The sequence below is a fragment of the Diceros bicornis genome, chromosome 15 (assembly GCF_020826845.1).
Source record: "Diceros bicornis minor isolate mBicDic1 chromosome 15, mDicBic1.mat.cur, whole genome shotgun sequence".
NCBI lineage: Eukaryota > Metazoa > Chordata > Mammalia > Perissodactyla > Rhinocerotidae > Diceros > Diceros bicornis.
Window position 1 is genome coordinate 26,168,162 of NC_080754.1, and position 17,253 is coordinate 26,185,414.

The 17,253-nt window shown below is 34.5% G+C and overlaps 1 protein-coding gene across 5 annotated transcripts in view; it reads right to left on the minus strand.

Moving 5' to 3' along the window:
- Positions 1 to 2,335: 2,335 nt before the first annotated feature.
- ZNF148 (zinc finger protein 148) overlaps positions 2,336 to 17,253 on the minus strand; it is a 115,256-nt gene continuing 100,338 nt past the window's right edge. For all 5 annotated transcript variants that reach the window (XM_058555962.1, XM_058555961.1, XM_058555957.1 and 2 more), the window contains 2 exons: positions 5,569 to 5,687; positions 2,336 to 5,250 (listed from right to left, as the gene is read on the minus strand). In XM_058555962.1, coding sequence (XP_058411945.1) covers positions 3,652 to 5,250; positions 5,569 to 5,687 — 1,718 coding nt within the window. In that variant the 3' untranslated portion in view covers positions 2,336 to 3,651. The remainder of the gene's footprint in view (positions 5,251 to 5,568; positions 5,688 to 17,253) is intronic.

A 17,253-nucleotide genomic window follows, 5' to 3' on the forward strand; every position in this document is an offset into this window, starting at 1 on the left:
ACTCACATAAAAGTCCTTGATTGTCAAGACACGTTTATATATAAACTCTTAACTGTGCAGAATTAAAGATTCAATCATAGGTACATCCTTATTTGATGAACCATATTTACAGCATGGTATTGCATAAAAAAATAAAATAATGTTTACAGGGTTTTACTTTTTTATCCATTGGATTAAAGAAAGCAACAAACACAACAAGAAATGTTTGTCTGCTTTAGTTTGTTTCCTACTAAAGTTTAGGTGAAAAAAGGAAACATACGGTTTTTATTTGCAGAATATAGCAAAAACAACTGGAAATTTATTTCCCTGAAATAAAGTAATTTGAAACGGAAAAAGTTTAAATTAAATTGCAAAGTCAAAAAGTTTCTCATTGATTATAATAGTGCTTCTTCAAGTAAATATACTGTGAAAAAACAAGTTCTACTTTAAAATGTTCTAAGTCTAAGAAATGTAGTACTACAGTAATGCCTACTTTTAAAGTTTCCCGGCTTTTTTTTTTTTTTTTTTAAACAGCCCTTTAAAAACCCAAATTAATAAAATGAAAGAAGTGGCAAAAGATCTAAGCTAGCTGGCACTTTGCAAGTTTCTCTCCTCTGTGGAAATGAAAGCCTACCCTGAGCACAAGGCCTCTTTGCCTCTCAAAGAGAAAATTACCCGACCACTGACAGTTCTCAGCCAGAGCTAAAAGGATGGATCTCTATGGTATCGGGTAGAAAATTTGCAAGTAGATCCAAAAACTTTAAGAGCCACTCAAATATTCTGAACCAAATGAAATGTGTGTGCAATAAGAAGTTTAAAAAAAACCAAAACGTTTTTAGAAGATGTTCGAGAGATGTTACCTCATCTAACGTGATCTGTTTCCCATCCTCAAACACAAGAGCAGGTCCTAAGTGGGACACCTCACTCACGTTGCCCACAAGTGTAAGGGTGTAAGAGCATGTTTGAATAGAACAACTTGCTAACAGAGAAATGAGAAACACAAATTGCAAAAGGATATCTCATATCCTTAATATTCTGATCTAAAGCAGCACAAAATGCTACTTGCTTTCTCTATTAATGCCCAGGTACAAATTAAGTAACTTTCTGAACCAAAGTGGGGAAACCCAAACTGGTGAGATGTTTATCACACGATGATAATACAAGGTAACTCTGGTAGGCATTTAGAATTTCACAGTAAGAGAGCAATGACTATACTTAAATGCTAAGTCAATAAGTTATGCCCAAGTATCACTTATCGCAAAAATGCTCATAATGTGGTTAAAAGTCTGCCATTATGTAGATTTAAAGAAATGTGCTGAAGACACGAATGCAACACCTGAAATCCTGCGTGCATCACTACCATTTTCAAGTCTTCCTTCCTTAGCTTACCCTAACTGCTCAGAAGTAGAGTCACATTCTAAAAACTGTGCTGGTGATGTTCAAACACACACACACAAATCTTGATACTGTGCCAAGAACTGCATCAAATTCTCAACAGAACAAAATTTTTGATCAGGCTCAAAAAAAAAAAAAAAAAATCAACTCAGGACATAAATGCCTACTATCATCAAATAGTAGTGTGAGAAAAAAACAAATGCCTATCTAGAGTGAGCACAGTTCCATTGTTAACATCTCACCTGAATGAAGCCTTCTCGCAATTTTGATGTGCAACACAACACACACCACTCTTAAGAGTCAATAATGGCAGAACTTAATATCTACTTCAAAGAAGTCTAAAATTCTTGACAAATTTGGCAGCAAAGAAAGCTGTCAAATGGGAAAATTAATATTTCAAGCAAAGCTTAATAACCAAAGTGTAGAGGAAACCACATTAAACATAATTTATATTCCTTATCATAAAAACACCAATATATTCAAAATAAATGTAAAAGATGTTAAGGGTAGATATTTCTTTGTTCCCTTTCTTTATGAGAACAGTCTTGGGATAACATTAAATAAAAGAAAAAAAATAATTTAAATGTATAACATTCTATACTGAAACAAAGACTGCAGATCTATAGGGCCAATATAAAAGTTAAAATGGAAATTAATAATAACAAAGTTTCATTTTCCAAGGGTACTAATTTTAGAATATCACTGGTGCCATATCAGTATGTGCATTGTGACAAAGATGGCAGAAATTTAAAATAAAAAAACTAAAAAGTTGGAAAAAATTAAAGAGGATAATAAAATCAATATAACTGTGATTTTCAAAAAAAATTAAAACTGTCCGACATGTAACTCAAACCATCATTCTTTAGAAAAGCATATATATGTACATATATATAAGCACTATTTATTGTACCATGCTGTATTATTTTAAGACAAAGTATTAAAAAAAAAAACATTCGTGGTATAAGGATAAAGTCTGTAGTTTATTTAGATTTTGAAATGCAACAAAAAGTTTCCGATCACTCATCTAGCTGAAAAAGAAACTGTAGTTACTAGAATTAGTAAACACTTTTGGTTTGTAAAATTGTAATGAGCAGTGTTCATTAAAAAGTAACTCAAGATAAAATAAGCAATTAAAATGCCCATTTCTTTAGTTTCTCTGGATACTGTTTAATTATCCAATCTATCAAGATTCTAGAAAGAGAAGGATTAAACCAAGTTTTACAGTTCCAAAGATATCCAATTTCCTTTTATTGCCAAAAATTAAAATTGTCAATTATGAGATGATTATGACACAACCATATCAAACCTAAAAATCTAAATTTTTTTTACTTCGAGAAATCAAAAATACCAAATAGATTCTAAGTGCTCTATGTTAACTGAAGTGTATATGTAAAGTAAAATACAATTAAGCTTTAAAACGTGGAATATACATTTTGTGTAAGCATTATGTTCTTGGGAATGTAATCTACAGAATATCTTTTTACTAAAACTTCAAAACCTTGATACTTGCACATGAAAAATCATAAAAAATATCTAGGTACAACTGTACAAAGAAACTGACACCAATATGCATACTTCCATAGAGAAGTGAATGCTTCAACAGTTATGTATTTTGGTAAAAGTTTTGAAAGTATGCATATTTTAAAAGTAATTAGGCTTTTAAATAGTGGAGTCTTAGACTATCAGATTTTTATTACTTTTTTTCTCCAAAAAAAAAGTCAATATAATGCAAAATGAAAATCAAGGGTATATGGCATTATCATTCTTTTTAAAAGGTGGTATCTTGGTTTCTTTTTATCCCCCTATAGGACACATTAATTTATTTAAGCCATAATCTCTTAACATTTAAACTTTTAAGTTCACTCTGTCTGTAAATTATACTCAGATTCCCTGCTGAAGTGCAATGACTATGCTTAGAAACAGTATGAGTAAATTTCACACAATTACTACCCTCCTAAGAATGTACAATGTTATCAGTTAGGAAACAATTGTGCGAAAGTCTTTTTTTTTCCTTTTAAACTTGGTGTAGGTGGAATAGCAAGTTTCTGATCTAAAACAAGTAATGCGTTGCTTCTATAAAGGTGACAACATGTAAGGCAGTTCAAAGAATGCTGACTAACCAAACAAAATGCAGTTATTGGATTATCTTGCTATTCATATCAGCTTAACCTGTTATAACGCATTGCTCTTAAATCTGTACAGCACTCCATTTTATGCAGAGTAACCCCACTCTTGATTAATCTGTTCTAAAGTGCCAGTATTATTTACACATTTTTTTTAGCCAAAAGTCTGGCCAGTTGTGGCATCAGGTGAAGATGTCATCCCAGCTCTATTATCATTTACATTCACCAAGGGAAATTCTGGAAATTCAGCACTTGTCCCTGGTCCCCGAAGGTTCACCTGTCCATTGGCAGTGCTAAACTGAGTAGCTATTCCAGCTCTCGATCCATGATACGGAGCACGGAAGGGCTGTTCAAAGGAGCTCATTTGGTAAGCTTGGTGGACAGGCTGAGCCTCAGCTTTCTTCTGAGAAGTCACTTGATCCAAGAAGTCCTGTGTTGATGTGGCAGAAGCATGGTTTGTCTCATCACCTGAAAAGGGAAACGAGTGCTGTGAATCACCAACTATTAGTCCAAAGTGGGACTTATCTGGAGTTGTTCTTAGTGGAGAATTCATTCCTGATCGAAAGCTATTGATGGGCATCGCTGCATAGACTTGCTTGTCTATGGAAGAGAATGCTGGCTGATTCGGAAGGGTCTGGTTATCAGTCACAAAGTTAAGGCTCGGGCTATTCAAATAGGCATCATTTTGGCTAGTTCTGTCCAAAGCCTGCTGCAGAAACTTTGAGTATTCCTGCAACATGTTGGCTTTATCTGATGAGGATGCTTGGGAGCTTGATCCAACATTCTCTGACTGGGTGACCTCAGGTACTTCTGAAGAATTTATTGATATGCTAGAAGTCACCTCAGTGTCCGCAACACTGAATGATATCTCATGCTGTCCATTAGCTTTATGGGAATAATGATCCAACAGAGTCTGCAGGACCTCATCTGGAATAACATTTTTGTCATGATTACTCTTTATCTCCACATTCAGTGCCTGTGAATCTAATATGGATGCTGTGGTACTTTCATCAATGACACTTGCCACAGCTGCTTGTGTTACAGAAGGCTGAGACGCGATGGTACCCACATTCAGCGCATACTCCCTACTGTTGTTACTTGCTGCTTGAAGATATCTCTTCTTCTTCAAAAACTGCATAGCATCATCATAATTAGTACTGCTATGCACAGGTTTACTGGGCCCCTCTTGCAAATTATCAACCTGATCAATGTCAGCATTGCCTTCTGAGTCCAGTAAAGCTTGTTTATCCACAAGTTCAAAAGCGTATTTTGAAACTTTGCTCTCTTCATATGTGGATAAAGGCGAAATTGTTTGATTTGGCTCCAATGGCTGTTTCAGACTTCTCTTACTATTAATTTTTTTGAGAACCAACTTAGGTGGATGTATTTCTCCTGATGCATCTTCTAAGTGCGATCCCCCAACAGAAGAATGTGGCATTTCAACGGCATACTCTGCTACCATATACTCATCTTTTACTTTAGTACTTGAAGAATAAAGAGGCAAGTAATCATTTTTGTCTTTCTTCAGGTCAGATTTGTCCAAAGCACTGTCTTTGTCCATCCCAGATGATTTTTTCTCAGTTTTCTGCCTTTTCTTTTTCGGCAGTGAGTTATCTTTTGGTGATGTAGAAAAGCCAGAATCTTCCTCGGATGTCAGAAGGCCACCTTTGATGGCACATCTGTTTAGTTTTTTGTCATGATTTTCATGGCACATACGTTTATGTTTCAATACACGATCTGTTCTGGAAAAATACTGTTGAATTCGGAGTTTGGTAGTGAATTTTTTGTTTTAGTTTGTGTGTTTGGCCAACCAAGAAAAGAAACGAAAAGAAAAATGTAATTAATATAAAGATAGATATAAGTATAATAATATAAGCAATTCTAAACTAATTTGCTGAGCCAATTATCTATTATAAATCTGATCAACAGTTAAGTTCTTCAAATAGTTCTAGTAGTAACATTTTTAACTTTTATTATAATTATTTTATAACAATTTAGGATAGAAGAATTTCAATGTCAATCATACTCCAATAAAGTGGCTAAAAAAAAAGAATTTCAAAACACCTCTTACCTGTAAACAGTATTCACACTGGTAAGGTTTTTCTCCACTGTGAGTTCTCTTATGCCTTTCCATATGATATTTTTGTATGAATCTCATACCACATTCATCACAGCGAAATGGTTTTTCACCTAGTACATGATATAGAAAATTTAAAACAAAACAAATATTGTGAAATCGTGAATTACTTTACCACAAGAATCTCTAAATAAATGGCTTTTGAAAGTTGTCATACTTTGTTCTTCTTAAATGACAAAAAGTCTCCCTTATACTATATATACCTTCCAATTTAATTTGTCAAGAATATTTTGCATTATAAAAATGAAAGAGATTGGTGTAATGACATCAGAAAGAAAAAGCTGAAAGCAGGCATATTCAATTTCTCTGCCTTTCTATTATATGTGTACATAACATCCTCTTTCCATGGAGACCAGTAGTACCAGGAACTTATAGCAATATGAACATTGGTTCAGTACAGTAGCTGATGTTTCTAATCTTTTTTTCAATCATACAAAATAACATTTTAGAAAAACCTTTGAAAAAAGAAAATGTTACCCATACATAATCCAATACAATTCGAGTACACCTTTTTAATTCTTCATTTCTTTTCAGAAATATTTGTGGTTAAATGGTATACAAATCCTACAAAAATATTCTTAAAAATTTAATTTATTAAAACATAAAAAGAGCTTAAATTAGAGACTCAGTTTCAAAAGTAAAGTTTGTTTATATTGATTCTCTTTTGCTCAACTCTAACCAGCATTTCTCATGTCCTTTTGGGAATGAATGAAACTGAGTGCTGTTAACTGGACACACAACTCCCCCCCATTTTTTTTAAAAATTTCATAAGGACTTCTTAGCTATAAGGAACCACTACTATGGAGATCTAAAATAGTTTCTACTGATAAAACCACAGTCTAAGTAAAGAGAAGGGTATGACAAGAAGTTATCCTGAATAATGCTTGTTTGGGAAACTACTGTTTCTAACCTTTCATACATTCAACAAGATTTTACTGAATACTTCTCCTCTACCCAAAACCCTGCTGTAGGAGGTTAAAAGTATGACAATACCACTTGTCTTCAAAGAGCTTATAACATAATTGGGAAAACAAGATACACACATTTTATAGAGACAGCTAATAAAACTATGTCCAGCTCTGGTTTACCTCTATAACTTTATATCCCACTATTTCTCTTCTTAATTTTTTCCTGCAGCCAAATCAAAATATCTACCATCTCATGACTTTTTACCTCTGCCTTGATTCACACTGCTCCTTCAGTCAGCAATGCCCACCTCTGTGTGTTCAGGTACTATATTCCCTTCAAGACCCAACCCATCTCCTCCGGGATACTTTGCCCTATTCTCCCAGGGGAAAAGTATCTTTATCTTATTTAAATTTCCATAGAACTTCATCTGTATCTCTCCTATGGCACTCATTACTTTCATCTCAATAATTATTTTGTACATCTCTATTCTTCTACTAGATTACATTTCTTTAAGTCAGAATCTGGGCCTAAATTATCTTTATGTAGCTCAAAATACTTTGTGCAATTTTTAAGTGCCAAATGAATGGCATAAATGATTATTACAGTGGATTGTTAGTGGGAAAAATGTTACTATGAGCTGGTATGATTTTGAAAAGCTTCTTGGAAGTGTCAGAATCTAAGCTAAGTAGCACTTAAAGAGACTGTGTGTATGTGATTAAAGCCAAGAAAAGAAAATTTAGTGGGGAACAAGAGAGCAACAAAAGGTTTAGATACTATAAAATGTCCAGGAGAAATGGTGCCTAGGAAGAGAATTTAATTTGGCAACAAGTAAATTATTCGAAACTTTCAAGAATGCAACTTCTGCAACTGCTATAGAGTTACCAAATTTCAGGGCTGAAGGGACTTTGCAGTGGCTTTCAAACTGTGCTCTTAGGGGTTCCACAGAGGCCCCCAAAGGCTGATGCTGGTATGGCCAATGGCTCTAAGCTTGCCACCCAGAATTCAGGACAGAATAGCTCCACTTGTGTATACAGGGGCTCTGAATAGGGATTCTAAGGGTTCAGAGGCTAGAATGAGAGCTTAGCGCAACTAATCTAGACCAATTCACTTATTTTACAAAAAAGAAATACTGAAGTCCAGAAAAGTTACGGCACTTGGCCAAGGGGTTAATGGGTGTCTCCCAATGACATCTGGGAGAGAAGACCACTTATTAAGGAAGTCTGGAAGTGAAAGAAATGAGAAAAAGGAGATGAGAAGTAACAGTTAGGAGGCAATCCATTCTAGAGTAAGTATTGTTGAGGATGAGGAGACTGATTTACTTGAAGGCAGAGAGGAAGGAGCCAGTGAAGAGAAACTGAATATGAATACTGAACTAAAATTGAAATGGAATATTTGGTGAATAATCAAAAGAATAAGACCCAGAGGAACTAGGATGAAAAGAGAAGGAGAGTACAGGTAATGTTTCAGAAAGAAGTAAGAATAGGTGCTTATTTTGAAATAGAGAATGTAGATGATAGAGCTCATTAAGGTCAGAAGTAAAAGTCATTTCTCAAAAGTGAGAAAGGATAAAAGAGAAAATTAGTGAAGTGATTAGAACTCAGTTAATTCTGCATGATATTCATGGACTAGAAGACTTAATATTGTTAAGATGATAATATTTCCCAAGTTGATCTATAGATTCAAATCAGAAATTGACAACCTGATCCTAAAATTCACAGGGAAATGCAAGGGATCCAGAAGAGGCAAAACAATCTTGAAAGAGAAAACCTAAGTAGGAAGACTCACACTTCCCAATTTCAAAACTTTCTACAAAGCTACAGTAATAAGTAAGACAGTGTGGTAATGGCATAAGGATAGGCATATATATCAAGGAATAGAATTCAGAGTCCAGAAATAAACCCTGACATTTATGGTCAAGTGATTTTCAACATACGTGCCAAGACACTTCAATGGGGCAAAAAACAGTCTTTTCAATAATGATGCTGGGACAATTTGATATCCACATGCAAAAGAATGAAGTGGGAAACCTACCTCACCTCACATCACATACAAAAATTAACTCAAAATGGATCACAGGCCTAAATGCGGAAACTAAAACTATAAAACTCTTAGAAGAAAACATAGCAATAAATCTTGACCTTGGATTAGGCAATAATTTCTTAGATATGACACCAAAAGCACAAGCAACAAAACAAAAAATAAAATGTCCTTCATCAAAATTAAAAACTTCTGAGCTTTAAAGGACACTATCAAGAAAATAAAAAGACAAAATGGTGTAGCTGCTGTGGGAAATAGTTTGGCGGTTCCTCAAAATGTTAAACATAGAATCAGCATATGACCCAACAATTCTACTCCTAGCTACATACCCAAATGAACTGCAAACAGTGACTCACTCAAACAGATATTTGTACACCAATGCTCACAGCAGCATTATTCACAATAATCAAAAGATAGAAGCAACCCAAGTGTCCATCAACAGATGAATGGATAAACAAAATGTGATATACACATACAATGGAATATTACTCAGCCATAAAAGAATGAAATTCTGATACATGCTACAACACAGATGAACCTTGAAGAAATTATGCTAAGTGAAAGAAGCCACACACAAAAAGGACAAACACTGAATGATTCCACTTATTAGAGGTACTTAGAGTAGGCAAATTCAGAGACAAATTATCAGAGACTGAGGGAAGGAGGGAGGAAAGGGGAGTTATTGCTTAATGGGTACAGTTTTTTGCTTAGTTACACAATGTTGTAAATGTACTTCGTGCCACTAAATTTTATGCTTAAAAATGGTTAAAAGATAAACTTCACGTTGGTTTAAAAAAAAAAGTGAAAAGATAACCCATGAAATGGGATAAAATATTTGCAAATCATATCTGATTAGGGATATGTATAAGAACTCTTACAACTCAACAGCAAAAAGACAATCTAATTTAAAAACAGGCAATGGATCTGAATGGACATTTTCCAAAGAAGATATACAAATAGCCAATAAGAACATGAAAAGATGTTCAACATCTTTACTCATTAGGGAAACGCAAATCAAGATCACAATGAGATACTACTTCACACTCAATACGGTAGTTTAAAAAGATCATAACACGTGTTAGCATGGATGCAGAGAAACTGGAAGCTTCACACACGGCTGGTAGGATTGTTAAATGGCGCAGCTGCTTTGGAAAACAATTTTGCAGATCCTTAAAATGTTAAACACAGTTATGATATGGGCAATTCCAATCCACAGCATACAGCCAAGAGAATTGAAAACGGATATCCACACAAAAACTTGTACACGAATATTCATAACAGCATTATTCATAACAGCCAAAAAGTAAAAACAACCCAAATGTCCATCAACTGATGAACAAATAAACAAAATGTGGGACGGTCATACATGGAATATTATTCAGCTATAAAAAGGAATAAAATACATGCTGCAACAGAAATGAACCTTTAAAACATTATGCTAAGTGAAAGGAGCTAGACACAAAAGACCGCCCACTCTATCATTCCATTCATGTGAAATATCCAGAATAGGCAAATCCATAGAGACAGAAAGTAGATGAAGACTGCCTGGTGCTGTGGGGAACGGTTATAGGATTTTAGGGTGATGAAAATATTCTAAAAATTAGATTGTGGTGACAGTAATACAACTCTGTGAATATCCTATAAATTATTAAATTGTACACTTTAAAGGGGTGGGTTTTTTGATATTGAAAATTATATCTCAATAAAGTAATTTTAAAAATTCTGCATGATAACACAATGGGCACCATGCAAAGTGATGAGAAATGATTTCTTCCCTCAAGGAGCTAGCAGTTAAACTCAAAATAAATTAACTGGAGAAAATTCATGTTTAAGTTATCTGCTACATTCTAATAATCAAGAAGTAACAGTTTATTTAGTTAGAAGCAACATTAAGAAACTTCCTTTAACAAAAAAAGTACTAGAAACATTAATGCCTTAAAAGTTATTTGTACAAATGTTCCTTTGTTGCTAAAAACAACCCTTCACAGCCTCCCAAACTAAATAGAACAATTATGAGTGCTTCGTCAGCCAGAGATGAATGTAAATGCAAATTCACCTTCCAAAAACATTTATTTTTTGATTACCCACTTTTGTCATCCTTGTTTCAAATCCTTTCTGTCTTTTGTTCTTTAGCATGTATTTCCTCCCTTTTTTTACTCTACCATCTTTCTTCACATCTTCTTCTCATTTTTTTCCTCTTCCTCTCCATTTTTAACTAGTCATTCTAGAAATAAGACATTTTAAAATTTAAGTTTTTTCATTTAAGGATTCTTGTTTGTTTATGGATTAGGTAATGTACTTACATCACTCAAAAAAATCAAAACAATATAAAAATGTATACAGGAAGAAGTCTTTCTCCTATCTTTGGCCCTCCACAGGTACCTTTATTTGTTTGTGTGTGTTTCTTTCCACAGTTTCCTGACACAAGTGTAAGTTTCTTGACACAATAAATACATTTTATTTTTTCCTTCTTTCTTATATGAAGTTTTAGCGTATTTCATTCACTGCTCTGCATCTTTTTTTTTTTCCTTCAGCAGCTTAGAGATCTGTAGAAAAAGAGCTACCTCATTCCTTCTGACAGCTGACATCTTTCACTGGTGGATAGATATACACACTACAATTTATTTAACCAGTCCCCTATTATTTCCAAACATTTCCTATTGTAAATAATATTGTAATGGATACCTTGTAAATACATTATTCATACATTTGCAGGTATATTTGTAGGATAAATTCTCAAATCCAGAATTTCTGGTCAAATAATAAATACATTTGTGATTTTGAAATACACTGCCCAATTGGTCTCCACAGGAGATGTTCACATGTATCCCTAGAGCAGCCACGTATGAGGACTGTTTCCCTATAATCTTGCCAGACACACACCACGTCGTTCAACTTCCTGATGACTATAAACCTAATAGGTGAAAAAACAGTATCTCTGTATGAGATTGAGCCATTTTATATGTCATTTTCTGAGAACTGTCTGTGCATGTCTTTCACCTATTTTTTTACTAGTTTGCTCATCTTTTTCTTGATGATTTATAAGAGCTTTATTAAGGAAACTGGTCATTTGCATGAGTTCCAGGATTTTTTCCTTGCTTCCCGCCCCCCCCCCCCCTTAACAGTAGGGGTGGAGTTGTTTGGCTACTATGGGTTTTAATTTTTATGCAGTTGAATTTATCAATCTTTTCTTTTATAGATATTAGATTTTGCATGTTATTTAGAAAAGACTTTCCCATTCCAATCTACCCACCCATATTTTCAATGACACATTTGTAGTTTCATCTTTTACATTAAACCTGATAAATCTGGAGTTCATCTTGAGGTAGAATGTGAGATACGGATAAAACTTTGTTTTTCCAGATGGCTATCCAGTTTTCCCAACACCATTTACTGAACAGTTCAGCTTTTCTTGATCACACTTTTTATCACTTCATGATAATCATATACTAATAAGTTCCATGGGTCTATTTCTAGACCTTCTATTCTGTTCCACCAATCTGACCAAAATATTTTCATTATTAAGACTTCATAATATACTCTATCATCTGATATGGCTATTCCCCCTCATTGTTCTTCTCTTCCTTTCCTTTTCTTTTCCTTTCATTGTTCAAACCTTTCTGGTTTGTCTTGTTCACTTTCCATATTACTTCAGAATTAGCTTGTCTAGTATCGGGGTGGGAGAGATGGGAAGCTACTGAAATGTTTATGTTAATTTATAGAAAATTAATATCCTTTATGATGTTGACTCTTCTCACAGAAAAAAAAAGGGATAGGTCTCCCCACTTGGTCAAGTTTCATTTTGCATCCTCAATAGTGTTTTAACGATTTCCTCATATGGGATTTTCCACATTTCTTGTTGATACTGAAAAAAGGGTGTTTTCTTCTGTTATATCTTCTACTATAAGTGTGTACAGGCAAAGTGTATGGTTTTCTGCTATTTTAATGAATTTGCTAGTTTGCAGTAATTTTTTGGTTCCTCATGAGTTTTCCAAGTGTACAATAAACTTGCTTGCAAAAATAGTTTTTTTTATCTATAATATTTTTCTCTTATCTACTTTTGCTAGCTACTGTTCTCAAACATTATATTAAAATATATTGGTGATAAAGTGCTCTGTATCTTGTTCCTGAATTTGGGTCTTTGATATGTTTCTTTTCTTTTTTTTGAGGAAGATTAGCCCTGAGCTAACATCTGTTGCCAATTTTCCTCTATTTTTTTTTTTCTCCCCAAAGCCCCAGTACATAGCTTTGTATCATAGCTGTAGAGTTGTAGCTCTTCTATGTGGGACACCACCCAGCATGGCTCAATGAGTGGTGAGTAGGTCTGCGCCCAGGATCCCAACCGGCAAACCCCAGGCCGCCAAAGCAGAACATTTGAACTTAACCACTACGCCACCGGGCTGGCCTCTGCTATGTTTCTTGAACGGAAATGAAATGACTGACAAATATTTCCCTAACCAAAATAAAAACTTAAATGAAATTCCTTTAGAAGAAAATTCCTTTATTGTTTTTCCCCTTGAGGGCGGAGCCCCTCTACTGGAAAAGTAAGCCAATCTATACAGCATTTAAGTGATTTTAAGATTAACAGGAAAAGCTTACTTGAAAAATACCAAGAACTTGCTAAATATTGTTTACAATTCAAGAAAGCAGTAACATGGTGAGAAAAAAACAATCTCAAGGTGTTCCACTAATGGTAATTTTCCAATACCCGAGGGGTCTGGAGATTCTCTTCTAATGGTTATCCACTAAGACCACAAATTTTCCCCACTGTGGTGTTTCTCCCTGGTAACTCTGACACTGCACACACTGAGCTGTTTATGGGTAAGAATTCTTACTATAATATATGGGCAATTATCAGGGTAAATTATATACAAGAAAGTGACAAGGGCATAAGATTTATGCATAAACTAGCTCAGTGTGGCATGACATATTAATCTGATTTTTGGCAGTTTCGACTAACCCTCTTTTTCTTCTTCAAATCATTCCAATCTGGCTTCTGCACTTACTTCATCAAAATAGTTCTTGCAAATCACCTTCAGGTTAGCAAATACAACCAAATCTTTTCAGTTATCTTAGTGGACCTCTCAACAGCATTCAACTCAAGCGATCTCTTTCTTTTTCTTTAAATTCACTTTTCCCTTGGCTTTCATGATATCCATGCTCCTTCAATCTCTCTGACTGCTCCGTCTCAGTGTTCTTTCCAGATCATTCTCCTCTGTCCAACCATGACATGTTTTAGTTCTTTAAGGTTTCTTCCTAAGCTTTTTCCTTTTCTCATTCTATATTATTTTTTCGGCAAGAAGGGAAACATCTTTTTCCATTGCTTTAATTACTCCCAAATCTGAGCTCCAGAACCACACACCCAAACTGCCTACTCAACATACCACTTCTATGACACTTAGGGATCTCAAACACATCATATCCCACACTAAACTTGTGATCTTCAACCCACAGCTTAGTCCTTCTCTAGAATCTCTATTTACATGAATGGCACTCTCATCCATCTAGTCTTGCAAGCCAGAGGCCTGCACAACTTTTCTCTTCTTTATCCCCTCTCCATATTCAACCAGTTAACAGGTCCTACTAAAATACCTGTCAAATCTGCCCACTTCTTTCTGTTTCCCACTGTTATCACCCAAGTTCAAGATACTATCATCCCCTGGCCTGGACTATTATATAATATCCTCCTAATAGCAGTCTCTCTGGGATCCACTCTCATCTCCTTCCAATTCCACAACACTGCTAGATTTTGTTAATGTAAGTAAATCTGATCATGTTTAAAGCCTATGGATGGTCTTCCACTGTTCTTAGGATAAAAAACAAAAAACCGGGTCTTCTACCATCTGGCCCCTGCCTTTCGCTCATATCTGATCTTTCTTCACAATTCCCCCTTTACTTTCTGAGCTCTAGTCAAAGTGGCCTCCTTTCAATTCCTAGAAGTGGTATGCTTCTTCTCTCCTCTGGGATAATTTTCTCCTAAAATTCCTCCCCTAAACCAATTCTTTGTTATGAGAGTGAATGTAAAGTGCTTTACACTCAAGGAATGGTATCTACTATTCTTATTAATCAGAATTAAAGTGGCAATTTTTTACATAATGAAGTCTTCATAAAATCTAGGCCAAAAATATTTATGTTGATACCTATGACAAAGTTCACATGAGCTGGTAATACATACTTGACAACAGAAGGGATTGTCCGTCTTTAATAAGTCATAAAAAAAGGCAGACATAACAAAATTTACAAGTATACACACTACTATGAGAAGCACTGTAAGTACTGAAGAGCACAGCTTCTAGAGCCAGACTAGTTGGGTTTTAATGCTGATCGCAGCATTTCTCAACTGTGAGAAACTGAGCATGTTATTTAAACTCTTAAGACTTGATATTCTTATCTGTAAAATGGAAATATTAACAAAACACACCTTGGAACCAAATGTTAAAGGTGATAAACCTGTGTCAAGTAATTTAAGAACAAAGCCTAGCACATTTTAATAGCTCAATAAATGTCAGCTATTAAAAATACAAATGAAGAGATTGATGATAAATGATTATCATTATATTTACATATTGATTTATTTATAAATAACCCAGTGACTGGTCTATATATCCCAAATAAAAATGTCCTTAAGCTAAACAATAAATTTGGGAAAAGGGGAAACAAGAAGGATTACTGAAATAAATACATGGACCAGTAATCACACACCCAGGAACGTGCTTTAAACCTGCAGAGAATATAAGAAATATAAGAATATCTTTCGCATACAGTCCTTCTAGGAGGTTAGAGAGATCGTTTGTCAGTCTAAGAAGAACCCGTATACTATGCAGGAAACTATTCTATAGGAAATCATCTGAGACTAAACCACAACCCATGAAGTATAAATTAGGTTATTAAATAAAAACTGTGAAGCTGCACAGTAACATGAAGACATGTCAGTTAAATCAAACCGGCAAAAAATCCAAAAGGCCTTAAGTTAACTAATGAAAGAAGTAATTTTTATGGGTAGCAAAATTTTTAAAACCCACCTTTCTAGTAGTATAGAATGTTTTTCTCTCCCTAGAATGGAGGTCAGGGAGAAACTTCAACTCCTGTATTTTAAACTTTAGAAACACTGGCAATTTTTGCCCATTGTAAAAAATAACAGGTTGGGGTCACCACCTCCCCAATAAAAGAAAATGAAGAAAGTTCTTTCATTTTTTCTGCATTTTTCTTTTCTTTTGTAAAGCTATGAAATTACACATTTACGCTGTGATTTTTTAAGTGGTCTAGTTTCCTCAGGAGGAAATAGCAAATGATAGGTGGGGAACTGTTTCTTGGCTTCTATAGATTAGGTTTTAGATTTCCACTTTAGGAGACAGATAACACTGAAAAATGATCAACTACTTCTCATAAGAGCAACATCCCAGGCAAACCCTATTCAGAATTTTAAAGATTTGAGAGTTGGTCTAGGAATCATACGTGAAAAAAAACCAACACTGCCCTAATTCTGAAAATAAGCTGAACGCCATATAATCACAGGAATTTCCACATCTCATTTTTCTACCAGCCAACATACGCAGCCAATACACAACCGGTACTAATAGCTAAGCATACTAATACTAAGTAATTGATGTTCCAACGATGGCACCTAGGCAGAACAAGACCTCAATTAAAGTGATATGAATTAATGGAAATGCCATCTAAATGTGACATATGTAACTATTTTCTAATTATTTAAAAAAAACTAATTCAGGATATCACACAAGTCTATCTTCTACAGATATGGTTTTAAAATTAGTAAAATGACTGAATATATGGGTATCAGTGTGCCACTACAAAAATGTTAGAATTCCAAAATGTAAAACAGATTTAAAACAACAGTGAGCTAAGTAAACACCATCCTGACTTGTAAACATTTTAAGTTAGTCTATCTGTTTTTGAACTTAATATAAAACTCCAATTTCCAGCTACCTCTTGAAAACAAGTGCTCTGAAATAAAAGATCAACAGTGAAGACTACAGGTTAAGCACATAAGAGAGGTATCAACTCAACTGACTCTATACTGAATTCCCTATATTGCATCTCATAAAAAGAAACCCGTCATCAGCTTATTTTCTTTCTTATTTATGGCGTTGTCTTCATATAAGACTAGACAAATGGACACTAGCTTTGAAAACAAGTGCTCTGAAATAAAAGATCAACAGTGAAGACTACAGGTTAAGCACATAAGAGAGGTATCAACTCAACTAACTCTATACTGAATTCCCTATATTGCATCTCATAAAAAGAAACCCGTCATCAGCTTATTTTCTTTCTTATTTATGGCGTTGTCTTCATATAAGACTAGACAAATGGACACTAGCTTTCTTCCCCCTTTTTTTTTTTTTAATTAACTAGAGTATCAAAAGATGAAGGACTATTCTCTCAAAAACATACTCTTTTCATCACTAAAATCCTTTTTCCTAATCAGGGTCCTTTGACTTTTTGCCCAGCCTCACAATTGTTTCTATTATTCTGTCACAATAAAATGATTTGCCTTTTTACATTAATTGCAACCTACACTTTCATTTCATGTATAATGCATTTGAGTAATATGGTGTAGATGCTCTAATCTGAGCAAGAAGCTTAACAGAACTTTCATGTCACGAATCCAGATAGTCTGACTCAGAGTCAGTGACAATTTCAGCAGCTATCCTT